General features: G+C 43.8%; 1 protein-coding gene across 3 annotated transcripts; it reads left to right on the forward strand.

Annotated features, from left to right (window-relative positions):
* Window positions 1-237: 237 nt before the first annotated feature.
* Window positions 238-27,781, forward strand: galk1 (galactokinase 1). Of its 3 annotated transcripts, none has more exons than XM_086271058.1 (8): window positions 238-755; window positions 999-1,188; window positions 1,314-1,433; window positions 2,023-2,158; window positions 2,262-2,443; window positions 3,015-3,165; window positions 3,236-3,398; window positions 9,038-13,581. In XM_086271058.1, the coding sequence occupies exons 1-8, from the start codon at window positions 591-593 to the stop codon at window positions 9,500-9,502; spliced, it is 1,572 nt and encodes a 523-aa protein (XP_086127184.1). In that variant the 5' UTR covers window positions 238-590; the 3' UTR covers window positions 9,503-13,581. The 3 variants fall into 3 exon arrangements, with proteins under 3 accessions (XP_086127184.1, XP_086127182.1, XP_086127183.1); XM_086271056.1 differs by lacking the exon at window positions 9,038-13,581 and adding an exon at window positions 27,428-27,781 and having other exon boundaries at window positions 461-755; XM_086271057.1 differs by lacking the exons at window positions 238-755; window positions 999-1,188; window positions 1,314-1,433; ... (2 more) ...; window positions 3,015-3,165; window positions 3,236-3,398 and adding an exon at window positions 4,574-6,800.

Here is a 27,781-nt window from a genome sequence, read left to right on the forward strand (position 1 = left end):
AAGGTGGCAAAAGCAATGGGAGGAAGAGAGGAAAAGGTGATGGTTTTACACAATCCAAAAGAAAACAGGAGAAATGAGAAGCACAGGAAGGAACAGGAGAGAGGCAGATTTGGGCACACTGGTTTGAATAGCACGTTATTTTTAAAAGGAAAACACCATACAAGAAAATGTGACTGCAGTAGAGAAGATAACACCATGGAGCATGTTTTAGTGCACTGCCAGAAATGTGACGAGGAAAGAAGAAAACTGATTTAAAAGCTCGGTTATATGAAAGTGAAACTGGATTTGTTAGGTTTACTTTGCAAGAACTCGAAGAGTGAAAGTTATCAGGTCATATTTAGTTTTTTTTAAGACAGACTAATTTGTTTGGAAGGATTTTTTGTAGGTTTTTTTTTTTAATATTTCAGGGCACACTCTACACCAGTTAGTGGCGGTAATTTACCATTTTGCTGTTTGACAACCGCCAATAAATGATAAAGAAGAAGAAGAAAAAGCAGAAGGACGCGTCACATGATTGCTCGAGCACTTCGCCTGTCTGTTGACACTGCCAGCTCATCATTTTTGTTGAACCCTTTAAAGAAATCTGCTACATGGCTAGTTGCTTTCCGAGTGTGTCCGAGCTTGTTTCGGAGGCCCGGCGACTGTACGGACAGATGTTCGGTGAGGAGCCTGCTCGAGTGGCGGTGTGCGCGCCTGGAAGAGTGAACCTAATAGGAGAGCACACCGACTACAACCAGGGACTCGTGCTTCCAATGGTATCAGTTCCACACTGCCACTCAATAGAAAGCTTCATCTGTTGAACTGAGTCTTGCATTATCACTTTCATGTCGAAAACAGACAAAGATGTGATTTTAACAAACGGATTTTATGCTAGTAATAGTAAGAATAGTGCAGCAGTGATTTTTCTCTTCTTTTTAAAATAACTTCTGGAAAGAAATTTCTTCTTGACACAAAGACTAAAGACAAAACTAAGCACTTCCTTGTGCATTTGCTGTCAGGCCCTTCCTTTAGTGACTGTGGTGGTGGGTAGTGAAATATCCGGCCAGGATGTTACCGTGGTAACCGCAGCCTTCGACGCTGACGAGCCTCACCGATTGGACTTCTGCCTGTCTCGTGATGGATCTGCACTGTCTCCAGGGTTACCCCGCTGGGCCAACTATGTAAAGGGTGTTATACACCATTACAGGGGTAAACAAGACTGTAAACACATTATACTGTCACAGTGAAGTAGAACAGATGTCAAGCAGAATCTCACAATCAAAATTTAAAAAACAAATCCAAAAAGTCTACTTTTTATGTGTCTTGTGTTTTAGCTTCTCCAGTCCCAGGTTTCAGGGCAGTGATAGCCACCAGTGTCCCCCTGGGTGGAGGACTGTCCAGCTCTGCCTCTCTAGAGGTGGCCTTTTACACCTTCCTGCAGCAACTCAAGCCAGGTTAGAGTCATATTAGAGGACATGGCAGTGACTGAATACTTAATTCAAGTATTTCTGCGTTATACTGCTTTCTTATTCTATTCCACTACATTTAGTCCTTGCAGTTATTATACTCTACCATTTATTTTACTTATTGTTTTGATTTCGTTCAGATTTTAGAATAATCTGCCGATATATGATGCTGTATTATTCTTGATAAAGCTACCCAGTAGTATTTAAGTCATTATGCCAAAAGAAGACTTCTCAAGTAGTAAATGCCTTCAGATTCACTTAAGGAATAAGTGATATACAGTCCTGACCTCTCATCACCTCTCTGCTACCTGCTTGTTTCAACACGTGTGTTTGTTTTCAGTCTCACGTGGCACATTTTGATGGGGCCATTGCTGTTCACTCTTTGTTAGAGTGATGGTGGCCTGGCAATAACAGCTTTCATGCTAAAACAAAATGTATTCCAAGATATGGTTAGAGTGTTTGAGCGCTCTTAACGTCTAACCATACTCGTACTGACAGCCGATGCTTATTGATTTCACTAACAGGCCGATGGTGTTGGAGCCGTTTGATCTACTCTTTACTTTTCTTTTTCTCATAGATGATGGAAACCAGGTGTCCAAAGCATTAGCCTGTCAGCAGGCTGAACACACTCATGCTGATGTACCCTGTGGCATTATGGATCAGTTTGTATCTGTTCTTGGCAAGGAGGGCCATGCATTGCTCATTGACTGCAGGTAGTACAAGCATCTAGTGAGTGATGGTCTTTGGTTACACAAGATAGACATTGTTACTATATTTTCATTAAAATTAAAAAGAAAAAAAAAATGTGTTTGACAGATCGCTGGAGGCCACCCCTGTTCCTCTGACAGATCCAGGCCTGGTCATTCTCATCACCAACTCCAATGTAAGGCACTCTCTGAGTTGCAGTGAGTATCCCATAAGACGCAGGCAATGTGAGACGGCTGCCTCCATTCTGGGGAAGGACAGTCTGAGGGATGCTACGATGAAGGACCTAGAGGGTGTGGATGTTTTTTTTCCGTCCTGTTGTAATCCATTTTCTCTTACTGTTTTACAGTTCATTGGCAGGTCTTTGAAAGCCTTAAAAACCACAACTTACAGTCCCCACAAACAAGGTCTTAAAGTATTTATCTGAGTCCAGGTTATTTTTATTAATTATATACAGTGTGTAGGAATTCAAATTATTGCAAAAGCCAAATAAATTATTTGCCAATAATGTACTATGAGAGCCGGTAACTGAGAGTTTTAATAATATGAAGTAAAAAAAATTACATGGTTTATTCAACATGCCTAAGGTATCGCCTTCTGCCTGACTCAAATTTTTCACCACTACAGTAATTCATAAATGTTTCACTTATTTTATTACTGCTTTGAACTTTTTAAGCATTTCTATTTTGCTGACCTTTGACTTGTCTTTACTTTTTTTACACACATAACTTTAAGTTTCAACCACTTGTTTGCCATTTGAAAGCACTTATTAGCATTTCAGTACTTTTAGATGACTGTATATATTTTTTTGGTTTTTTAAACTCATCAGTTAAAGCTAACCCTCTTTATTGTTTATCGGTTCAGAGGCCAGGGGAAGGATGGATGATGTTACCTACAGAAGAGCTCGCCATGTAATTGAGGAGATCCAAAGAACTGTCCAAGCTGCTAAGTCTCTAGAAAGAGGAGAATACAAGGAGTTTGGCAAACATATGGTTGAGAGCCACAACAGTCTGAGGTACAGATAGCAAATGAGTTACTGTATAGGTCACTGTCAGGCATGTTGTAACTCGATGTCCCTGTGGCAGAGATCTGTACGAGGTGAGCTGCAGGGAGCTAGATGAGCTGGTGTCTGCAGCCATGGAAGTGGAGGGCGTCTTCGGCAGCCGGATGACAGGAGGAGGATTTGGTGGATGCACTGTGACTTTGCTACTCGCTGAGGCCATTGACAGGACCATACACCACATACAGGTTAACACACTCACATGTATAAAGATGTAGCATGTAGTCGTGGTTATCAGGATGACCACGACCAGTAGAATCAAATAACTACATATTCAGTAAAGCTCGTAACCTTAAAACAAACACTTAGGAGACACTGTTATTGGTCAGTGATAAGCTTTTCAGTACAAACTTATCTAATGGCATATATAGATTTAAAAATCCAAGGCTTTTTTTATGCCCCGTGATATACTACACAATATGTGTATATATTTGAGTTCTGTGTGGATTTAATCAGTCAGGATCAGGAGTGCTTTAATGATCACTTTGAAGAAATATTTGTTGCAAATTAAAAATAAAAACAAACTTACATGTTAGAAATTAAGATGAAATGCAATTAAATAAAATCTGTAGAAAGTACAATTCCAAATATAACAGTTCAGTAAAAGCTAACCTTGTGATGGAGCTAGGTTAGCTGTTTTAAAAGTGTGCTAAGCTAAACGTGACTTGGAGCAACCTGATGGTCATACCTGGTCTGAAGTTTTATTATAGGGGCAAAAGTTTTAAGCCATCATTAAATTTTGTTTGAAAACTTAGAATTAACTGTAGCATTTTTTTAAATATACAAATCCACAGAGAAATCTAGTTAGGGCCACATTAAGAAAAACTAAATTCATAATTTTGAGAATAAAGTTGAAATTTCAAGATTAAAGTCGAACATCTGTTTTGAGAAAAAAGTCAAAATGTGGACGTTACAGCTGTTGTTTCAAGACAAACTGCCACAGTTGCTGCACCATCTGAGTTAGTGAAATCATACTTCAGAATCTATTTTAGTAACAAGGAAGGAAATTTCTCTTTTAGCACATAAACACAGTGTGGTGATAAGTACAAGATGGTGCAGAAAGCTGCATCTGGTCAGACAGAAAAACCACACAAACTTAGAAGAGTGGATTTGTACAAAATGAAATAGCTGGTAATGGACAGATGCAAAGTTATTGATGGTTACAGCCTTGTGCAATATAGAGGATGTATGTTGTGTCACAAGACGGTTGAATTAATTGTTTCACTAAGTCATCTACACAAGACAGTTTGTAGAGGATACAGCAGTGGTAGCAATGTTTTGTGTATTTTATGTTCAATATAGGTATTTGTTGTGCCTGAAAATGAATAAATAAATGAAATGAAATGAATGAAATGAAAATGTGTGTTGAAACAACAACTGTTATCTGAGCTGGCACTGGGGAGCTAGCCTAACTTGTGGGGACCAAAATCCTGGTCCCCACAAGTTACATTAAAAATTTTTTTACACATTCTCACTTTTTATTATGCAGGCTCTTGCATTTTGCAACATGTTTGCCTTCACAGATATATAAAGAGATAATAAATATTTAAATAGATATCTAAATTTAAACAAATGAGTGGTGGCTCAAGACTTTTGCACAACATATTAAATTATGCCATTCTATGAGGGTTTATGGCTCATCGACATATAGTGTACAGTGGTGTATGAACAGTCCATTACTGGCTATGTTAATGACCACTACAGTATAGGTGTGTGTGTGTGTGTGTGTGTGTGTGTGTAGTTGTTGGCCCCACAAACACTGCTAATGTATAGGGTGCAGGGTCTGACACAGTCAGCATTTTTGCCATCTCTTCTTCACATACGCTAAATTTTATTAATACACGTAGTAGCTGTTTTCCAGTCTTATGTGCCAGAACACATAAAGTAATCATGCATTCATGCAGTGCTTTTCCTCTCATATGCTGTCTGTAGCATCTGTATTATGTATTTAACCTCTTCATATTTCATAGTGTAGTTTTATCGTTGTAAAATTATCCGCTCTGCTGCCATTACACTTATCTATAGTTGTGACTGAGCAGATACTACCAACACCGCCTCTTTCGTGTGAAAACATCCAAGTGAAACCCTGGGTTAACAAAGTGAGAGCTATGTTTGTGTGACCACGTGTCTTCACTGCAGATATCAGGCTAAGTAAACTTAGATTACAGAAAGATGTTGCTCACAGTACAGGACCCTGTACAATTGTTATAAAGGGGGAAACTGTCCATGGAAACCAAAATAGTTTGTTTGTGCCAGGCTTTAAACATGCTAATCTTTTCTGGGCATTTTGACGTGAGAGTCTACGGAGACTGACTTGCTTTTGGGATCATCCTCAAGGGGCCATTTTTTTGTTTTGTTTGACACCTGATCGTGCGCTCCAAAGAAGGGAATAATTTATTAGCATTTCCTTTCAGCAATTGTATTTTTCATAGGAACAAAATCAGTTTTTTGCTTTGTTTGTTTTTCGGTAGGTAACTCTATTTTTCTGTTTTTATTCTCTTTTCTGGTAAATCTTAGCATTCCTGACAGTGTATGAGAAGAAAAATGTGTGGGGCATTGTTCATTTGTTAACAGTGGATAAAAACACCTTTCAGTGAGCTATCACTTTAAGAGGACATTACAGACAAATCCCCAGTCCCCTGTGTCTTGCTCAGACATCTCCAGTGTGTGAGAGTCAGAGACAGTGGGTGAGAGCTGAGAATAAAAGCAAGTTTCATTGAGACGGAGCCAAGAGTCCAGTCATTGGCATGCTACTCTGGTTACCCGGTAGGCCTGCTGCTGGTTGACACAATTCAGGATCTTATAAGAGATGCATCAATAAAAGTTTTCGGCCGCAGATTATCATTGGAAATGCCGGCATCTATAAAGATGTCACTTTGACTTTGAAGCAGCAGTGAGAAGAAAAAGAACAGCAGCCTTTTTCCATATTTTGAAACGGCAGTTTTATCTTCAGTTTCTGAATCAGATTTGGCAGATTTTCTTGTATCTCTCCGAACTTGGCTGTATCCAGGACACTACTGTGGCTTGCTGACTGTCAAAGGAATAAAGGCTTTGTGGGGAAACAAAAGAAATACTTGAATCTTCCACAGTCCTCGACATTCCTGAACAGGGCATAATTCTTGTCCTCACAAAAGCAACACTGACTTCACAGGTATAAAAAGCACAGCTTCACCTACAGGATGCTGGATCTCAACTCTTCAGATGACAGCATGAAGAACTCTCTTAAGGACCCTGTGTGCTTGAACGTCGGTGGAGAAGTCTATACAACAACCTTAGACACTTTAACTCGCTGCCGTGACTCGATGCTAGGCACCATGTTCACCGGACAAGTTCCTATGCTTAGGGACAGCTGCGGCAACATTTTCATAGACCGTGACGGTAAAGTGTTTCGCTACATTCTGAATTACCTGCGCTCTGGCTCTTTGGATCTGCCAGATGGCTTCACTGAACTCGCACTGCTCAGGAGAGAGGCAGATTTCTTCCAGATACCCGGTCTGCTGGAGGAGATTCGTCACTATGAGGTATCGGTGCCTCTGGGCCTTAGAGGTGGGCCGCTAGGAGCCATCATGATAGTAAAAGTCGACTCCAAGGTACGTGTGATGAGGTTAGCTAGACTGTTCATCTGCTCATAATAGGTTTGTTTTATTAGGTTAGTCGATCATGTTTACTCTTGACCACTAACTACAAGCCAAACAGTTTGTTTTTAAGTGCAGAAAAATAGAAACAGGACAAAATGGTTTGCAAATTATTTAAAGTCCATAACCTTTGTTTTTCAAAAGTAGTACAAAGATAATAAATATAAAAAACGAGACATTATATTATTTTCTCAATTTGACCTCAGCAAACATGTGTGGACAGTGTCTGCACATTTAATAATGGCTCAAACATCAGTAAAATGCCTTCTTGAAGTTTGCACACCGAAAGAAAAAGTCCTACAAGTGCATATGCAGTAAGGCTAGCCAAAAAAAACCTTGTTACTGCACCTCTTTAGTGAATCCTGACTCAGTCAGAAGTATTCCTGCTTTTTAGGAAATGGTAAAGCAGGCACTGTCCCAAATTATTTGTTAAAATGACCATTTATTTCCTATAGCCTCCAAATTTGTAATTTTTTCCATAAATGCTAAATGACACAAAAGGCAGTTTCTGGTTGATTGCACTCTATATACAGTACTGTGCAAGTCTTGGGCAACAATTTCTTTATATTTTGCTCGGAAAATATATTACAGCACCACTGGCTGAAATCCAGCCTCAAACTGTGTTAGAACCTCCTGTTTTATTCACTGTTCACTCTTGCCTTCCCTCAAACGTTGTAACAGTTTGAACCAAGAATGTCAGATTTGGCTTGACTTGTTGCCATTGATTTTTTTGAATACAGTTCTTGTGTAATCTGCGCCTTCCTCTCTTGTCCTTTAAGAACCACACCTTGCCAAGCTATGCCAAGTTTCTAGTGAAGAGCTGTGTGGAATTGCCTTATGGGTAAAAAAACAAAAACAAAAAAAACAATTTTATGCCTTTCGAACTCTGTTATTATCACCATTTATCTGATATTCAACAAAAGAAACTGGTCAGATAGTTTCATGTTGTGTGCGTTTGTTTTGTTTTGTTTTCAACAGGCTGCTCCATTTTTCTAAGTGGCTTAAACACAAAATATATTCCTATTAAAAAAAACAAAACAAAAAACTTTGAAAGACCTTCAGAAAGATCTGTTTCTGAAGACTTCTTTAAGAAATGAGTCATTGGAAGCAAAATATAAAGAAATGAGGATTGACCGAAGACTTTTGCACAGTAAAGAAAGAAAGAAGGTGCATTTCCCAAACCCCCGAATACCCTCACATATTTACTGCATATAATGATGGACAGTCATAGTATTGGTGAAGTGCATTAAATTAGTTGCAATAACTATTGTGGTAGCAATAGTTATTGCAACTGTACATTTTTTTTTTACGCTACGACTGTACTTTTTTTTTTTTTTTACAATTTATGAGAAAATGATGTTGCCTAACATCTTAATTGCATTTTGATTGTTAATTTAGCTCATACAGATATGATGGAGGTGACCCATTTCTTGTAAAGCTCTGGTATCAAATAGTGTTTTAGTGAAGAAGTTAACCTAATAAACAAAACTAGCCAACACCGAAGTTTCAATCATCCAGTTATAGGATAGTGGGTATGATTAGTACTTTCCAAATGTTTATGCCATTAATCAGTGATGATATTGACAGAAGTTTCAATGTGACAGTTGTAGTCAAAGTGAAATCTGTAAACGTTTAAAATTAAAAACAATCTCCTCAGAACTGTGCAGCAGGTCATCACCTACATATGTATGAGCGAGAAAAAAGGAAATACCCTATAAATAATATGAATTAATAAATAGTGTAAGTATGATGACAGGTGTTATTTATGCTTTTGGACAACTGTTATGTTTTAATCGATTTCATAAGTTAGTCAAGAACAGGTGCATAATATCATACCACATTCAAATTGCATAGCAATTTGGTAAATTATGGCTTAACAAAAAATTAACTAATTATTTAATATGAATGAAATATGAGCAGAGAGTACAGTCATGTTGAGGGATAGGCTGTGTTTGGTTCTGTTCTGCTTCTAGTTAGACTCTATCTGTTCCTCATTCAGGTGTGCAAAGGTTTTTTTAATCAAATAACTTTTCCCAATAAACCATCACAGCTAGTGTTTTGTGTATATACAAGACATACACAGAGGTTGTGTTTGTGCACCTGTTTGCATGTGTAGCCATGGAACAACCGGTTCTTTGTTTGTGTATACTCTGGGGGATATGTAGTCAGTATGTTCTTCCCTCTTATTTCAGGTCCGTGTTCTCCATTTTAACTTGCGCCATGGGCCTGAAAACTATGAACTCCGCACATGCTCTGTACGAGCGTTCACAGTCGACCTCTTTTGTACCTGGAGGGCATTTCTAGGTTTGCTTTGTGAGCGCTTCTCCTACAGGACACCCCAGGGTCTCAACAGCCCTCACCTATGTCGTCCGAGGCAGAACAGACTGAAACTGGAATGGGTGCCAAAGCCTGATGAACTCCCACAGGAACAGTATGACAAGCAGCAATACAGGGGTCTAACTTTGTCTAGCCCTGAGGTCACGTGGTCGGATGACATGATGAACATGCACTACAGTCACTGTGAAATCACAGACATGCAAGGCTTTTTGGAGGAGCTGTTGAAGATATCACTTGCTGAGGGGTTCAAGGTTGATCTAGTCTCTCCTGACCCTGCAGATATTCTTAACTGCACTTCCCTTCGTCTTGTGAAGTCGTGAGCACTGGATGAAAGTGACTAGGAAAACCAGAACATACCAAGATAATAAACTATAGGATAAGATGAGATAGCCTTTACTAGTCCTGGAGTTAAATTTGAAGCAATGAATTCTCTATGACATGGAGTTAGATTTACTGACACATTATGACTAGGAGGTCATTATCTGTGGTTCTTTTGCTATCATAGAGTTTACTAAAAATAATGCAAAATGTGCTTTATTAATAAAATGGTAAATAAAATGTACTTTTTTGTGGAAATTCTGATATTGAGGATACAACTTCAAATTTTAGTTTGGGCTCTGTTTAAAAATGGCAACTGTTTTTAAAAGTAGTGCAGTGTGAGTAGTACTAGAGCACACACCAAGGAATGATAATATTCACTGTTAGTCACTCGGCTAAATGTGTGACATATATTGTGACTCACTTTACAACAGTGTTGGGAAGGTTACTTTTAAAATGTATTCCACTACAGATTACAGAATACATGCCCCCAAATCTAGTTTGTAACGTATTCCGTTAAGTTACTCAATGAGAGTAACGTATTCTGAATGCTTTTAATATATTGTCATGCTTTTTACAACTACATGAATGTACTATTGCTGTGTGATTTAATATTATTACTGAAGGCTACTCGCCACCGAGTTAACATTGTTAGCTGGCATTATCTCAGGTTAGTTCATCGACTGCTTTCAGAACTGCACGATTATTTGCAGCTAGCAGGTTGTTAATGCTATTCATCAATTGTAACAGTCACACAGCGATAGTACATCAAAGATACTGAAGTGGCACATAACCCAGATAGCTACCACAATTAACACAAGGTAGTTGCAGTAGGCTAACGTTCGTTTTTTAAAAAGAACTTCCTTCCAGATGTTTTTTTAGGTTGGGGGTGGAGTCTTTTGAGTGCAACTTGGGTTGCTGCCAAACAGTTTGCATTGAATTGTCAGATTTCACCCATCCGTTTCCTCTTTAAATATGAAGTGGTGTCAGAATTTCCAAGTAAGAAATGCATTCCTGTTCATGCACTGCTGGCTCTGTTGTGCTGGCTTCGGATCCATTGTGTAACTGATGCCACCAGCATTAATAGGACTCTAATTTCGTGTTTTGTTTGGGTTTCCGGCAATGTGTGGAACTACCAAAATCAGAGAGGGGACAGCATAACATATGAAACAGGAAAAGACCACCTTGTAATCCATTAATTTCAACAAAGTAATTGTATTATAATAATCACCTTGTTACGCCTCCTCGAGGGCAGGAGGGGGTAACACAACAACTCCAGAAACTCGGTACAAGTGTAATAACAAAAGCAAGTTTAATGGCAGCTTTCTCACATAAACAATAACCCAAATTCATACAACAAATGTGGGGGAGAAAGGGACAGTTAGGTTGTTCCCAAAAAGACAAAACCAAAACTTAGCTGAGCTCTTACCCTAGAAAAACAAAAAAGGTCTGTAAAGACTTTTATGGGTTCCACACTTAATCCAAGATAAACCTCAAAATGTTGCAGAGCCAACAGAACGGCAAGAGTTTCTTGTTCGATTGTAGAAGACCTTCTCTGAGGATGAGTGAACTTCTTTGAGAAGTAGCACACAGGGTGATCAAGTCCTACCTACCTACCTACCCCAACCACGCTAGCATCAACCTCCAACTTGAATGGTTGGCTAAAACCTTTTTGGTTAAAGGAATCTGCCAATAACCTTTCAACATATCCAGTTTAGTCATAAATGTGGCAGGTCCAATGTCATCAATGCAATTATCGACGAGAGACGAGGAATACATGTCAGGAACTGTCACAGCATTCACTTGGCGGAAGTCCGTACAGAACCGTGGACTCCCATCAGCTTTAATGTCCAACAAACATGGGGAACTCCAGGGGCTACAACTGGGTATTGCAAGTCCATTTCTAACAAGATACTCTACTTCACAACTTCTCTTTTGATGGGATTGACTCTGTATGCACGCTGTTTAATGGGTGCAGGACTGGTAAGAAAAATGTCATGGGATATCAAACTCGTCTGGGTAGGAACATCCCCAAACATACACCGGAAGGACACAATCAGGTTCTGAATGTCTTCAACCTGATTAAGTGACAGGTGAGACAAATAGTGGGACAAGTCAGACAGAATCTCACTATTACTTAGTCTTGTCCCCTGTGACACATCTTTGCGCAGGACCGCATCTTCCTCACTGCTTTCATTGGCTATATCTGAAGCTACGCATGCTATAGGGGAGCTAGACTTAACCTTGTGCGGAGTGAGGGGATCATCTTCATTCTCTCTATTCTCTCTAGAAAGATAATGTTTCATCATGTTAATGTGGCATACTCTAGTCTTGCGACGACGATCAGGAGTTTGAACAACATAATTGGTCTCACTGAGTTTCCTTTCCACAACGTACGATCCAGAAAACCTTGTTTTCAGAGAAGAGCCCAGAATGGGGAGCAGAACTAGAACCTGATCACCAGGTTTAAACTGACAAGCAACTGCTCTCCGATCATAGTGTTTTTTCATCCTTAGCTGCCTAGCAGTTAAGGTGTCCCTGGCAATAGCGCAAGCTGATTTAAGGCGCTTTCTAATTTTAGCCATGTACTCAGGGATGCTCTTTAGTGTTTTAGTTGGAACAACTAGCTGTTCTTTAAGGATGTGCAATGGTCCTCTAACTTCATGTCCAAATTCAAGCTCTGCAGGACTAAAGCCTAGGGACTCTTGCACTGCTTCACGAGAAGCGAACAATAAGAATGGTATACCCTCATCCCAGTTCTTTCCTGTCTCCAGACAGTATTTGCAGAGCATGGACTTTAATATCTGGTGAAGTGCTCCCTGACTTTCAGGATGGTAGGAGCTTGATGTAATGTGCTCTACTCCTAATGCTTTTAATGCCTGAGCAAAGGTTCTAGACTTAAAGTTGGTTCCCTGATCAGTCTGGACTACCTTTGGAAGACCAAACACTGAGAAGAACCCTACCAGAGCTTTACTGATGACAGGAGCGGTGATCCTTCAAAAGGGGCACTGATTCGGGAAACCTAGTAGAAGCACACATCATTGATAGGATGTATTGGTTCCCTGACTTTGATTTTTGTAAAGGTCCTACAACACCTACAACACCACAACACTTGACTGACAGGATGACTCAACAGACAAAGGCAAAATACCCTCTCGAACGATAGACTGCGAACCACCCGTGTCTCTCAGTATTGTTACAGGCTGGTCGTCAACAGTATCACCTGTTAAAGAAACACAACCCTGTGTGATAAAAGGTTTGAAACAAGGATCTATTTCACGTTGAGATGTTTGGGTTCTGGGAGGCGACACATTTTGAATCAAACCCACGCCCTTGGGTTGCGGCGGTGTAGTCTTATTTTTTTTTAGTGCAAGGCAATCAGCAATGACATGACCTTTTTTATGGCAATAGAAGCATTCAGGTACCTCACGGGAAAGTAATGGTTGCTTAGCTCTGGCTTCAGGCTGACCAAGATCAGGCTTTGGTGAGCGTGTGATCAAAACCTTATCTGAACGAGGGGATGATGCAAACACATTTTTATGGGTTAAAATGAACTCATCAGCAGATTCTTAAAATCTTCCAATAGGATTAACTGACGAAGAGCTTCAAAGTCTTTCTTCACTTCACTTGCTGTGCACCACTTGTCAAAAAGAACTGCCTTCTCACGTGCAAACTCTACATATGTTTGACCATTAGACTTCTTGTGATTCCTGAACTTTTGTTGGTAGGCCTCAGGTACAAGTTCATAAGCACGAAAGATGGACTCTTCAGTACATTGTATTTCATGCTATTTTTGATAGAGAGAGATGACACAAGCTCCAGTGCTTTGCCCACTAGCTTGCATTGCAGTAGCACAGCCCACATTTCTTTTGGCCATTCCAGTGCTGTTGCAATCCTTTCAAAGCATTAAAGTTGAGCCTCATAGCTTCCACCTCTAGCTGTTTTAACTTTACCTCCTTCTCAGCTTCAATTTCAAGCTGACGTATCTGAAGTTTGAGGTCGAACTCAGCCTTACGTGCTTGCTCCCTTTATGACATACAGTGGGGCAAAAAAGGATTTAGTCAGCCACCGATTGTGCAAGTTCCCCCATCTAAAATGATGACCGAGGTCAGTAATTTGCACCAGAGGTACACTTCAACTGTGAGAGACAGAATGTCAATAACAAAAATACAACTCAATACTTTGTAACATAACCTTTGTTGGCAATAACAGAGGTCAAACGTTTACTATAGGTCTTTACCAGGTTTGCACACACAGTAGCTGGTATTTTGGCCCATTCCTCCATGCAGATCTTCTCGAGAGCAATGATGTTTTGGGGCTGTTGCCGAGCAACACGGACTTTCAACTCCCGCCACAGATTTTCTATGGGGTTGAGGTCTGGAGACTGGCTAGGCCACTCCAGGACTTTCAAATGCTTCTTACGGAGCCACTCCTTTGTTGCCCGGGCGGTGTGTTTTGGATCATTGTCATGTTGGAAGACCCAGCCTGGTTTCATCTTCAAAGTTCTCACTGATGGAAGGAGGTTTTGGCTCAAAATCTCACGATACATGGCCCCATTCATTCTGTCCTTAACACGGATCAGTCGTCCCATCCCCTTGGCAGAAAAACAGCCCCATAGCATGATGTTTCCACCCCCATGCTTCACAGTAGGTATGGTGTTCTTGGGATGCAACTCAGTATTCTTCTTCCTCCAAACACGACGAGTTGAGTTTATACCAAAAAGTTCTACTTTGGTTTCATCTGACCATATGACATTCTCCCAATCCTCTGCTGTATCATCCATGTGCTCTCTGGCAAACTTCAGACGGGCCTGGACATGCACTGGCTTCAGCAGCGGAACATGTCTGGCACTGCGGGATTTGATTCCCTGCCGTTGTAGTGTGTTACTGATGGTGATCTTTGTTACTTTGGTCCCAGCTCTCTGCAGGTCATTCACCAGGTCCCCCCGTGTGGTTCTGGGATCTTTGCTCACTGTTCTCATGATCATTTTGACCCCACGGGATGAGATCTTGCATGGAGCCCCAGATCAAGGGAGATTATCAGTGGTCTTGTATGTCTTCCATTTTCTGATGATTGCTCCCACAGTTGATTTTTTCACACCAGGCTGCTTGCCTATTGTAGATTCACTCTTCCCAGTCTGGTGCAGGTCTACAATACTTTTCCTGGTGTCCTTTGAAAGCTCTTTGGTCTTGGCCATGGCGGAGTTTGGAGTCTGACTGTTTGAGGCTGTGGACAGGTGTCTTTTATACAGATGATGAGTTCAAACAGGTGCCATTCATACAGGTAACGAGTGGGGGACAGAAAAGCTTCTTACAGAAGACGTTACAGGTCTGTGAGAGCCAGAGATTTTCCTTGTTTGAGGTGACCAAATACTTATTTTCCACCCTAATTTACGAATAAATTCTTTACAAATCCTACCATGTGAATTCATGGATTTTTTTTTTCACATTCTGTCTCTCACAGTTGAAGTGTACCTCTGGTGCAAATTACTGACCTCTGTCATCATTTTAAGTGGGGGAACTTGCACAATCGGTGGCTGACTAAATACTTTTTTGCCCCACTGTAAGTCAAACTTCTAAGAACTCGGCGCACAAATGAAATCTTGTAAGTCAAAATCCATAATTAAATACAAGGCAGTAACATTGTACCAAACGCCAGAGTTGTCTACAGCTCCGGAAAATAGATCCCGGACGAGCCCCCACTTGTGTTATGCCTCCTCGAGGGCAGGAGGGGGTAACACAACAACTCCAGAAATAACAAAAACAAACTTTAAACAGTAACTGTAATGGAATACAGTTACTTATATTATGTATTTTAAATACGGAACGCCGGTACAGATTATCAGTTACTCCCCAACACTGCTTTACAAGTATTCATGGTTTATCTCCACAGCCTAAATGCAGCCACTGGCAGCCATGGAACACATGTTTAAATAATAATTGAACATTTCATAAGAGTACTCTTTAATTTTTTGCCAAAAAAGGTTTTGAGATTGATGTGTCTGTCCTATGGATGTTTCATTAGAAATGTTATTTCTTTGGGGATCAGGACTGTCCAGCATTCGGTTAGCCATCTCTCATCGACTAGCAGCTGGTTCATTTGTGTTGACAGACATTCATGGACTGTGCAGTGAGCTTCTTTAGCCAATAGGCGTGAACCATGTCGAGGCCTGGTGCTGTCCAGCTCTTTATACTGGAGACACTTTTTTGGGTGTCTGCCACTGTGATGGTTACTGGACCCTGTTCAGGGAGTTGCTGTGGTGTGCTCTTAGATCCACTAGCCACTGAGCATTGCTGTTATGGGTTGGGTTCTCCCATCTATTCTTCCAGTATTGCTCTGTCTCCAGCCTTTGTGGTGCTGTTCTTATATTGTTCCCCTGCCACTGAGAGTACACCTTGGACGGTTCTGTATAGTTTATTCTCCTGCCTTCGAACTCTCTGGTGTACCTCTTCTTTTTTTTTTTTTTTTTTTTTTTTTTTTTTCTAAATGACATCAGAAACAGCAGTATGCGACATTACGTGATGGCAGAGCTTCAGTTCATCCTTTGTCATTTTTTTTTTTTTTTTTTTAATAAATAGGACAGGGGGAATGAATGAGAGAGAGAGGGGGAGAGAAAGAAAGAAAACCAAAGGGGAGAAGAGACGGTGAGAAGGGGGGGGAAGAGAGAGAGAAAAAAAAAAGAACTCCTGGGTCACCTGTATGGAGAAAAAAAACAAACAAACAAACAAACAAAAACAAACAGAGGAGACAGCAAACAACAAAGAACAACATAATAATAGAGAAAACAAAGCACCATCACAATAAACTAGCTAGTCATAGATATCAGTATTTACTAAGTAATAAACGATATTGTGCAGCACGCAAGATAGACAGCGCACAGTGTGCTTTGAGGCAGCAGCCAAGAAAGCTTTAGTCCGCGTCTGTGAATACCCATGTGTGCATACCTGTGTGGATCAGCATGCTTGCATTCCAAAGGTTTCTCCATGTAATGATCTGCTAGGGAGTGTGGGGGGGCCACAGCCCCGTCCTCCAGGGTGTGAAGCGGGTATGGAGGAGATCAAAACTCCAGACATCCAGAGGCCCCCAGAACACAAGAGACCATGGAAGACCAACAGAGGGGCAGCCGCGCCACTGTCCCAGTAAGAGCTGAGGAGAGTCCCAGATGAGGGCTCGCCCAGCAGCCGCGGAGCAGAAGTCAGGGGGAGTTGCAGTGACGCGCCCGTGAGCTCCGCCGGCCCCCAGCTGCGCCTGAGTGACCGAGCCCTAGGCCGAGAGGCCGGGGGCACCCCACCTCCAAAGGGGCCCGAGCGAGCCCCAGGCCCCAGGCCCCGACAAGCGGCCGCCAAGGAGTGAGCCGGTGTGTACCCGGACGCCCACCCCCAGACACAAAGAACCACCAACACACCGACACCTGAGGGAGTCCGCCACCGGCAGGGGAAGTGGTGGTGGGTGGAGATAGGCCTCCAAACCTTGGAGGGCCTGAGGTGTCCCCAGAGAGGTGGCGTCTGATACCCAACCTGACATATAGACACAGACATACAGGCACACACAGACACAAACATCCATTCCCACCCTCATGCTCTCATATGCACTCACTCCACACTCAACCAACGTGGAGACAGACATAAAGAGACGCTGTACACACGATCACACTCCCCAAGCGTACTCTACAAACCGGGTCTAGGTACCCTTGCCCCTGGAGGGGGGAATTGCACCCAGACCCAGGTGGTGTTACCCTTTTCCCTGCGGTGGGGAGAGGCAGACCACCCCGACTCCGCAGCAGCAGGGAGGCCCCACACCCCAGACCGCAGTCGGACGGCCAACTCCTCCTACTAGCCCTCCCGCTCCAGCAGGCCGCAGAGAATGGGGGTGGGAGAAGACTCCAAACCTCCCTCCACCCGCTCATTGTAGTGTTGATGCATATGTGTTCTAAGGTGCAATTAAAACCCAGGAGGGCATGGAGCTACCTGCCAAGGAGCAGCAGGTAAGTGCATAGTCCCTCCTGCTAACCCTCAATGACTAAGTGTATTTAAAATTGAGAGGTGGGCAACGACGTCAGGGGTGAGGTATACACCCTGATGGTGATTTGGACTCCGTGATTGTGCCCACCCCCAAGATCCTATATGTATGTGTAATGAGAGTGTGAATAATGTGAATGTCTAAGTTGTGGGATAAAATTGAGGCAGAGGCAGCCAGAAGGGGACGGGGGGGGGGACGGGGGGGGGGGTGTACCTCTTCAAGTGGCTGGCCAAGGCTGTGAGTCTACCTTCTATTGTACTTCTTGCACCTTTCTGCAGCTCCGATAGTTGGCTAACCTCCCTTCGTGCTACCTTGATCTTGGCCTTCTCCATGGAGGGTACTGCTCTTTGCTGTTGTTCATCTTGTAGCCAAGCATCTCACTAATCACTGCTGCTTTAGTGTAGATCAGCTGGTAATGGTCACGGTAGGTATTGTCTGTAGTGCTACATTCACATCAGCTGGTAGATCCTCTCTCGTAGTATCTTGGTAACCGGCTGTGGTCAGTACCTCTCGCAGTCAATGATCCTTCTTCCATTGGTACCCAATCTTGGGTGGGCGATATAATTTTTCCCCTTACCTGTCGTTCTGGCTCCCCCTTGCCATAGCATTTGTGTTGTACCTCGTGATTGACGAGGTACAACACCGTGAGAGCAGTTCCTTTTTCCAAACAGTTGGAACACTGAGCTTCTAGTTGTTTTGCTGTCAATCTGGATGGTTTGGTTTAATAGGGGTGGCTGTAGCTCAGGTGGCAGAGCAGGTCATCCACTAATCAGAAGGTCGGTGGTTCGATCCCAGGCTGCATCCTGGCTGCATGGCAAATATCCTTGGGCAAGATACTAACCCCGTGTTTGCCTACTGGTGGTGGTCAGAGGGCCCGGTGGCGCCAGTGTCCGGCAGCCTCGCCTCTGTCAGTGCGCCCCAGGGCAGCTGTGGCTACAATGTAGCTTGCCATCGCCAGTGTGTGAATGTGTGTGTGAATGGGTGAATGACTGAATGTAGTGTGAAGCGCTTTGGGATCCTTACGGACTAGAAAAGCACTATACAAATGCAGGCCATTTACCATTTACCATTTTAATATGTGGGGGTCTAGCCTAGGAACCCTTACTGGATAAAGACCCCCCAGGTGGGAATCAAACTTGCGACTCCTGTTCCAAAGGCGTGTAGGCCTACAAAGGCATGTAGTCCTACCACTATGCTATCTAGCTGCATATATTATATATGTTTTAGATTTTATCTCTTCCAAACATTTACAGGCCAATATCAAAATTAACATTTGTATCAAAGATCTTAATTCAATTCATCCATCCATCCATCCATCCATCTTCATCCGCTTTATCCGGGGCCGGGTCGCGGGGGCAGCAGCCTAAGCAAAGAGGCCCAGACCTCCCTCTCCCCAGCCACCTCCTCCAGCTTATCCGGGGGAATACCAAGGCGTTCCCAGGCCAGCCGAGAGATATAATCTCTCCAGCGTGTCCTGGGTCTGCCCCGGGGCCTCCTCCCGGTGGGACATGCCTGGAACACCTCACCCAGGAGGCGCCCAGGGGGCATCCTTGTCAGATGCCCGAACCACCTCAGCTGGCTCCTTTCGATGTGGAGCAGCAGCTGCTCTACTCTGAGCCCCTCCCGGATGGCCGAACTTCTCACCCTATCTCTAAGGGAGAGGCCAGCCACCCTTCGGAGGAAGCTCATTTCTGCCGCTTGCATCCGCGATCTCGTTCTTTCGGTCACTACCCACAGCTCGTGGCCATAGGTGAGGGTAGGGACGTAGATCGACCGGTAAATTGAGAGCTTCGCTTTTACACTCAGCTCCCTCTTCACCACGACGGACCGGTGCAGCATCCGCATTACTGCAGCTGCAGCCCCAATCCGTCTGTCGATCTCCGGCTCCCTTCTCCCATCACTCGCGAACAAGACCCCGAGATACTTGAACTCCTCCACTTGGGGCAGGAACTCATCCCCGACCCGGAGTGGGCACTCCACCCTTTTCCGGCTGAGAACCATGGCCTCAGATTTGGAGGTGCTGATCCTCATTCCCGCTGCTTCACACTCGGCTGCGAACCGTTCCAGTGCGAGCTGGAGGCCCTCACCCGATGAAGCCAACAGAACCACATCATCTGCAAAAATCAGAGATGAGATTCTGAGGCCACCAAAGCGAAAGCCCTCCGCCACTTGGCTGCGCCTAGAAATTCTGTCCATAAAAATTATGAACAGAACCGGAGACAAAGGGCAGCCCTGGCGGAGCCCATCACCCACCGGGAACGAGTCCGACTTATTGCCGGCAATGCAAACCAAGCTCTTGCAACGGTTGTATAGGGATCGAATGGCCCGTAGCAATGGGCCAGACACCCCATATTCCCGCAACACCTCCCACAGGACACCCCGAGGGACACGGTCGAATGCCTTCTCCAAGTCCACAAAACACATGTAGACTGGTTGGGCAAACTCCCATGCACCCTCAAGTATCCTGGAGAGGATAAAGAGCTGGTCCAGTGTTCCGCGACCAGGACGAAAACCGCATTGTTCCTCCTGTATCCGAGGTTCGACTAACGGACGAACTCTCCTTTCCAGCACCCTGGCATAGACTTTCCCAGGGAGGCTGAGGAGTGTGATCCCCCTGTAGTTGGAACACACCCTCCGGTCCCCCTTCTTAAAGATGGGGACCACCACCCCGGTCTGCCAGTCCACAGGTACTGCCCCTGATCTCCACGCAACATTGCAGAGGCGTGTCAACCAGGACAGCCCTACAACGTCCAGAGCCTTCAGGAACTCGGGGCGGACCTCATCAACACCAGGGGCTCTGCCACCAAGGAGTTGTTTAACTGCCTCAGTGACCTCGCCCCCGGAAATTGGCGGGTCATTCCCCTCATCCCCAGACTCTGCTTCCTCCTCGGAAGACGTGTCAGTGGGATTAAGGAGGTCCTCGAAGTATTCCTTCCACCGCCTGACAATTTTCTCAGTCGACGTCAGCAGCGCTCCGCCAGCACTATACACAGTGCAGGTAGAGCACCGCTTTCCCCTCCTGAGACGTCTGACGGTTTGCCAGAATCTCTTCGAGGCAGTCCGAAAGTCTTTTTCCATAGCCTCTCCGAACTCCTCCCACACCCGAGTTTTTGCTTCAGCCACTGCCCGAGCCGCATTCCGCTTGGCCTGTCGATACCTGTCGGCTGCCTCCGGAGTCCCACAGGCTAACCAAGCCCGATAGGACTCCTTCTTCAGCCTGGTGGCTCCCTTCACCTCTGGTGTCCACCATTTGGTTCGGGGATTACCACCACGGCAGGCACCAACCACCTTGCGGCCGCAGCTCAATGCAGCAGCTTCGGCAATGGAGACGCTGAACATGGTCCATTCGGACTCAATGTCCCCAGTCTCCCTCGGAATGCTGTTGAAGCTCTGCCGGAGGTGTGCGTTGAAGATCTCGCGGACTGGGGCCTCTGCTAGACGTTCCCAGCACACCCTCACTACGCGTTTAGGTGCACCAGGTCTGTCCAGCGTCCTCCCCCGCCACCTGATCCAACTCACCACCAGGTGGTGATCAGTTGACAGCTCAGCCCCTCTCTTTACCCGAGTGTCCAGAACATATGGTCGCAGGTCTGCTGATACGATTACAAAATCGATCATCGACCTACGGCCTAGAGCGTCCTGGTGCCACGTGCACTTATGGACACTCTTATGTTCGAACAGGGTGTTCGTTATGGCCAAACTGTGATTAGCACAGAAGTCCAATAACAAAGCACCGCTCGGGTTCAGATCAGGGAGGCCGTTCCTCCCAATCACGCCCCTCCAGGTCTCGCTGTCGTTACCCACGTGAGCATTGAAGTCTCCCAGTAGGACAACAGAGTCCCCAGGGACTCTAAGAAGGCTGGGTACTCTGAACTGCCACTCGGCGCATAAGCGCAGATGACAGTCAGGACCCGTACCCCGACCCTAAGGCACAGGGAACAAACCCTCTCGTCCACCGGGAAAAACCCCAACGTACCGGCAGCAAGCCGAGGGGATATTAGAATACCCACCCCAGCCCGCCGCCTCTCACCAGGGGCAACTCCAGACTGAGACAGAGTCCAGCCCCTCTCCAGGAGACTGGTTCCAGAGCCCAAGCCATGCGTAGAGGTGAGCCCGACTATATCTAGCCGGTACCTCTCAACCTCACGCACTAACTCAGGCTCCTTCCCCACCAGAGAGGTGACATTCCATGTCCCTATTACCAGTCTTGGCAGCCGGGGGTCAGTCCGCCAGGGCCTCCACTCCTGGCCGCCACCCGGCACACAATGCACCCGACCCCTATGGCGCCTCCTGCGGGTGGTGGGCCTGCGGGAGGATGGGCCCATGTCTCCTCTTCGGGCTGTGCCCAGCCGGGCCCCATGGACTAAGGCCCGGCCACCAGACGCTCGCCCTCGGGCACCCTCCCCGGGCCTGGCTCCAGGGCGGGGCCCCGGTAACCCTATCCCGGGCAGGGTAAACTGTTCCCTCGCTGTCCTTTTCATAAGGGTCTTCAATTCAATTCAATTTTATTTATATAGCGCCAAATCACAACAAAAGTCGCCTCAAGGCGCTTCATAGATACAGAGAAAAACCCAACAATCATATGACCCCCTATGAGCAAGCACTTTGGCGACAGTGGGAAGGAAAAACTCACTTTTAACAGGAAGAAACCTCTGGCAGAACCAGGCTCAGGGAGGGGCGGCCATCTGCTGCGACCGGTTGGGGTGAGAGAAGGAAGACAGGATAAAGACATGCTGTGGAAGAGAGACAGAGGTTAATAACAGATATGATTCAATGCAGAGAGGTCTGTTAACACATAGTGAGTGAGAAAGGTGACTGGAAAGGAAAAACTCAATGCATCATGGGAATCCCCCGGCAGCCTACATCTATTGCAGCATAACTAAGGGAGGATTCAGGGTCACCTGGTCCAGCCCTAACTATGTGCTTTAGCAAAAAGGAAAGTTTGAAGCCTAATCTTGAAAGTAGAGATAGTGTCTGTCTCCTGAATCCAAACTGGAAGCTGGTTCCACAGAAGAGGGGCCTGAAAACTGAAGGCTCTGCCTCCCATTCTACTTTTAAATACTCTAGGAACAACAAGTAGGCCAGGGGTCAGCAACCTTTAAGACCCAAAGAGCCATTTGGACCCGGTTTCCACGCAAAAGAAAACACTGGGAGCCGCAAATACTTTGTGACATCTAAAATGAAGATAACACTGTATATACTGGGGTTTTTTTTACCTTTATGCTTTACCTCTATGCCTAATATAACAAAAGGAAAGACACCCAGCTGAACTAGAATGATCCATGTAGCAAACAAAATCTGTTGTGAGCCGCTACCCTTATATCGCCTTTGGGCTTTTGGAGCCTTGACCTGACTTTTAAAAAATAATTGGGGAAATAAGCACTATGCTGCTAAAAAATGAAAAATAGATATTTGCAAAATTCTGCCTAAATATGTATTTTACCTGGTTAATGTGTGTGGCGGGGCGTGGCCTGCAGTGCTGCTGCAGGGGAGGCGGACACACCTGAGCGGCACCCGCAATCACGCCTCGCTGCCTTAACGTCTGTGCCATCTATGCTGTTGTGTTGTTGGTGGTGTGTGTCGGGCTGCGAGCTGAAAAGCTACAGCCGGCTGTATGCGTACAGCAACCGTGTGTGAAAAGTGGTCAATAAAGAGATGCTGAAAAGCATGTTCATGGAAACATTGTCGGGTCTGCCGTGATATGTTTACAATGGGACTTCTGCTCCCGAACCTTTGTGCACAGCGTCTGCAAATCGGGGCTGTACAAAGTCACTTTCAGCTTTACGCAGGCAGCTTAACAGCTGTCATCTGTGAGGCGTGAGCGGTGTTTGTTTTCGGCGGGTATACCGGCTTCCACGAGTGTGACACTTATTTTGAGCGATGAAAAAATAATAGTAGAATTTAATTTTATTTTTATATTTCAATATCACAATAATCTTCCAATTTAAAACTAAAAGTTAAAAAAGAACTAACATAAATGAAATACACTTCAGCTAAATACTTCTAATTTATTTTCCCAAACCACATGGAGCCGCAGTATGAGGACTAGAGCCGCAGGTTGCCGACCCGTCTTAGACAAAACAATAGCCGAATAACTTAACTACTTTTTGTAGAAAAATAATGTTCTGGACATTTTCCAGTCTGATTTCAACAAATCGCACTCCACTGAAACCACTTTACTTAAAGTGTATAGTGATGTTTTGATGGCAGCAGACTCTGGAGAGTACACAGTTCTGTTTATATTGGATCTCACCTCTGCTTTTGATACTGTTGATCACAGTATCATGATAAATAGGCTTAAGGACTTGGGATTACTGGTGTTGTTTTAAAATGGTTCATGTCGTATCTATCTGAGAGATCTTTTAGTGTCTGTATGAATCAAGTTTTGTCTGAAATATCAGCTCTGCCTTATGGGGACCTCAGCAATCTGTTTTGGGTCTGATTCTCTATTTGCTTAATATACTCCCTCAAGGCCAAATTGTCAAACGTTATTTCTGTTCATCTCTACGCTGGTGACATTCAGTTATACTGTTCTTTCAAAGCTTCTGAGTTTTATAAATTGTCTTGTTTAAATAATTGTCTGTCAGAAATCAAACAATGGCTAAACAACTACCTTCTGTTACAGTGGCTTGCAAAAGTATTCGGCCCCCTTGAACTTTCCCACATTTTGTCACATTACAGCCACAAACATGAATCAGTTTTATTGGAATTCCACGTGAAAGACCAACACAAAGTGGTGCACATGTGAGAGGTGGAACGAAAATCATACATGATTCCAAACATTTTTTACAAATAAATAACTGCAAAGTGGGGTGTGTGTAATTATTCAGCCCCCTTTGGTCTGAGTGCAGTCAGTCGCCCATAGACATTGCCTGATGAGTGCTAATGACTAAATAGAGTGCACCTGTGTGTAATCTAATGTCAGTACAAATACAGCTGCTGTGTGACGACCTCAGAGGTTGTCTAAGGCTACGTCCACACGTACACGGGTATTTTTGAAAACGGAAATTTTCCGTTTTAAAAAATAATCCCGTCCACATGTAAATGCAGAAATGAAGGAAAACGCTGCTAGGAACATGCCAAAGCAGCAGGTGGCGATATATTCCTTACCGTGTAGAAATGTTGGCCAATCAGAAGTCTAGAAGCCTCGGTGGGAAATAGTAAACAAGGATGGGGCATAGAAGCAGAACCGAGTCGTATGTGTGGAGGGACAGTAACTGTGTGTATGTGTAAGCATTTAAACACTGCAGAGAGAACAATTAACAGTAACAGTATTGTAGAAATTCATTTCACCGAAACAATAACGTGGCGCACAGTGTGACATCAAAAAAGGCGCACACCTTTGACGCTGCGTTTTCTGCGTTTTCTCCGTTCTTCTCGTCCACATGTAAATGCAAAAACTGAGTTTTCAAAAATATCCACCCTGGCCCGAGTTTTTAAAAATCTCCGTTTTCAGTCACCGAAAACGCCGTTTAGGTGTGGACGAAAGGTGCAAACGCATAGACAAATCTGCGTTTTCAAAAATACCCGGGTACGTACTAAGAGAATACTGGGAGCAACAACACCATGAAGTCCAAAGAACACACCAGACAGGTCAGGGATAAAGTTATTGAGAAATTTAAAGCAGGCTTAGGCTACAAAAAGGTTTCCCAAGCCTTGAACATCCCACGGAGCACTGTTTAAGCCATCATTCAGAAATGGAAGGAGTATGGCACAACTGTAAACCTACCAAGACAAGGCTGTCCACCTAAACTCACAGGCCGAACAAGGAGGGCGCTGATCAGAAATGCAGCCAAGAGGCCCATGGTGACTCTGGACGAGCTGCAGAGATCTACAGCTCAGGTGGGGGAATCTGTCCACAGGACAACTATTAGTCGTGCACTGCACAAAGTTGGCCTTTATGGAAGAGTGGCAAGAAGAAAGCCATTGTTAACAGAAAACCATAAGAAGTCCCGTTTGCAGTTTGCCACAAGCCATGTGGGGGACACAGCAAACATGTGGAAGAAGCTGCTCTGGTCAGATGAGACCAAAATGCAAAACGCTATGTGTGGCGGAAAACTAACACTGCACATCACTCTGAACACACCATCCCCACTGTCAGATATGGTGGTGGCAGCATCATGCTCTGGGGGGGCTTCTCTTCAGCAGGACAGGGAAGCTGGTCAGAGTTGATGGGAAGATGGATGGAGCCAAATACAGGGCAGTCTTGGAAGAAAGATTGCAAAAGTCTGCAAAAGACTTGAGACTGGGGCGGAGGTTCACCTTCCAGCAGGACAACGACCCTGAACATAAAGCCAGGGCAACAATGGAACGGTTTAAAACAAAACATATCCATGTGTTAGAACGGCCCAGTCAAAGTCCAGATCTAAATCCAATCCAGAATCTGTGGCAAGATCTGAAAACTGCTGTTCACAAACGCTGTCCATCTAATCTGACTGAGCTGGAGCTGTTTTGCAAAGAAGAATGGGCAAAGATTTCAGTGTCTAGATGTGCAAAGCTGGTAGAGACAGACCCTAAAAGACTGGCAGCTGGAACTGCAGCAAAAGCTGGTTCGACAAAGTATTGACTCAGGGGGCTGAATAATTACGCACACCCCACTTTGCAGTTATTTATTTGTAAAAAAATGTTTGGAATCATGAATGATTTTTGTTCCACTTCTCACGTGTGCACCACTTTGTGTTGGTCTTTCACGTGGAATTCCAATAAAATTGATTCATGTTTGTGGCTGTAATGTGACAAAATGTGGAAAAGTTCAAGGGGCCGAATACTTTTGCAAGCCACTGTAAATACAGATAAAACAGGAACTTTGATTATTGCTCCTGACAATATGATTTCAGAAATTAAGCAGCATATCAGTTTTTGTTCAATCATGTCTCAGAAATTTTGGCATTATATTTGACAGTTAAATGTCACTTGAGAATCACTACAAACAACTGGTTCAGAACTGTTTTATGATCTAAGAAACATTTCCAAACTCAGACTACTGGTGTCAAAGGCGGAACTTGACATGATTATTCATGCTTTTATCTCTTCTCGTTTGGATTACTATAACGGACTTTTGACTTGTTTTAGTAAATCAGTTTTGGATCGCCTTCAACTGTTCAGAATGCTCAGGCAGGACTTTTAACTGGCACTAGCAAGATATCGCACATTATTGCAGTTTTGACTTCTCTTCATTGGTTGCTGTTAAATTTTAGGTTTCATTTTAAAATTTTTGTTTTAGATTTTAGGGCTCTACATGATGAAGCCCCCCAGTATATCTCTGACCTGTTGAAACCTCATGCTTCTTCCCAAGTACGTAGGTCTTGGGGTCGGAGGTTGCTGTTGGTCCCACGTACTGGTTCAAAACACATGGGGCTTTTCGGGCAGTGGCACCGAGGCCGTGGAATTCTCTTCCACTGTCTGTACACTGTGCAGCTTCTATTGACTCTTTTAAAAAGCAGCTGAAGATATTTCTATAGAGAAGAGCTTTAAATTAATTTGTTGATTTATCTTTTTCAATTCATTGTTTTATTGGTTTTATTGTTAGCAATTTGTGATTTTTATCTATGAAAAGTGCTATATAGATACATTTTACTTACTTAAAATATTAACTAATTAAAACGTTTTATGTAAGTAGTAAAATGGTAGGAGGTACAATAGTTTAATCCAGAGTAATGATGACAGGTGTGTAGCTGAAACACAAAATCTGGCTGTTTCCACTTGACCACCCCGCGAACTTTCATGGGGTGAACTTTAGTTTTTACTTACTACTGTCAGCGAAAGTGATTTTTAAAAGTGCTTCTCACACACTTCTTATTAATGTTCTCAGATAAGGTTGCAAAAAATATGTATAATTGTTGTTTTATGTAGTTTTACCCACTGTGCATACTGTGTCTCTGTGTGTGTTTCTCCTTTTTCCTCTACAGGAGAAATACAGTGGGACTGCGACTTTCTATGTCACATCTCCTGCACAGGGCACGCAAGTTCTCACTTTGACCTGACCTTTGTCAACACCTCTGCATTCCTTTAATTTGATTTTCTTTCTTTAATTTCATTAAGTGGTGTACTGCAATACACACTAATGTTGATTGAAAAGAGTTGGGCAAGTGCCTTTATTGTTGAAACATGTTTATAAAAAAAACTTTGCTTAAGATGACTTGTAGCAACTGCTTAATATTTTTGATATGGAAATCCAGCTGGGTTTATTTACGATTTATGATTTTATATTGATCCCACATCTCTATTAATAAACCATGTTTCTAAAATGTGAATGTTTTCAG

Source organism: Aulonocara sp. 'chitande type north' Nkhata Bay, linkage group LG18 (assembly GCF_057382095.1).
Source record: "Aulonocara sp. 'chitande type north' Nkhata Bay isolate Kocher_YH1m ecotype deep benthic linkage group LG18, A_spYH_male_GT1.1, whole genome shotgun sequence".
Taxonomy (NCBI): Eukaryota; Metazoa; Chordata; class Actinopteri; order Cichliformes; family Cichlidae; genus Aulonocara; species Aulonocara sp. 'chitande type north' Nkhata Bay.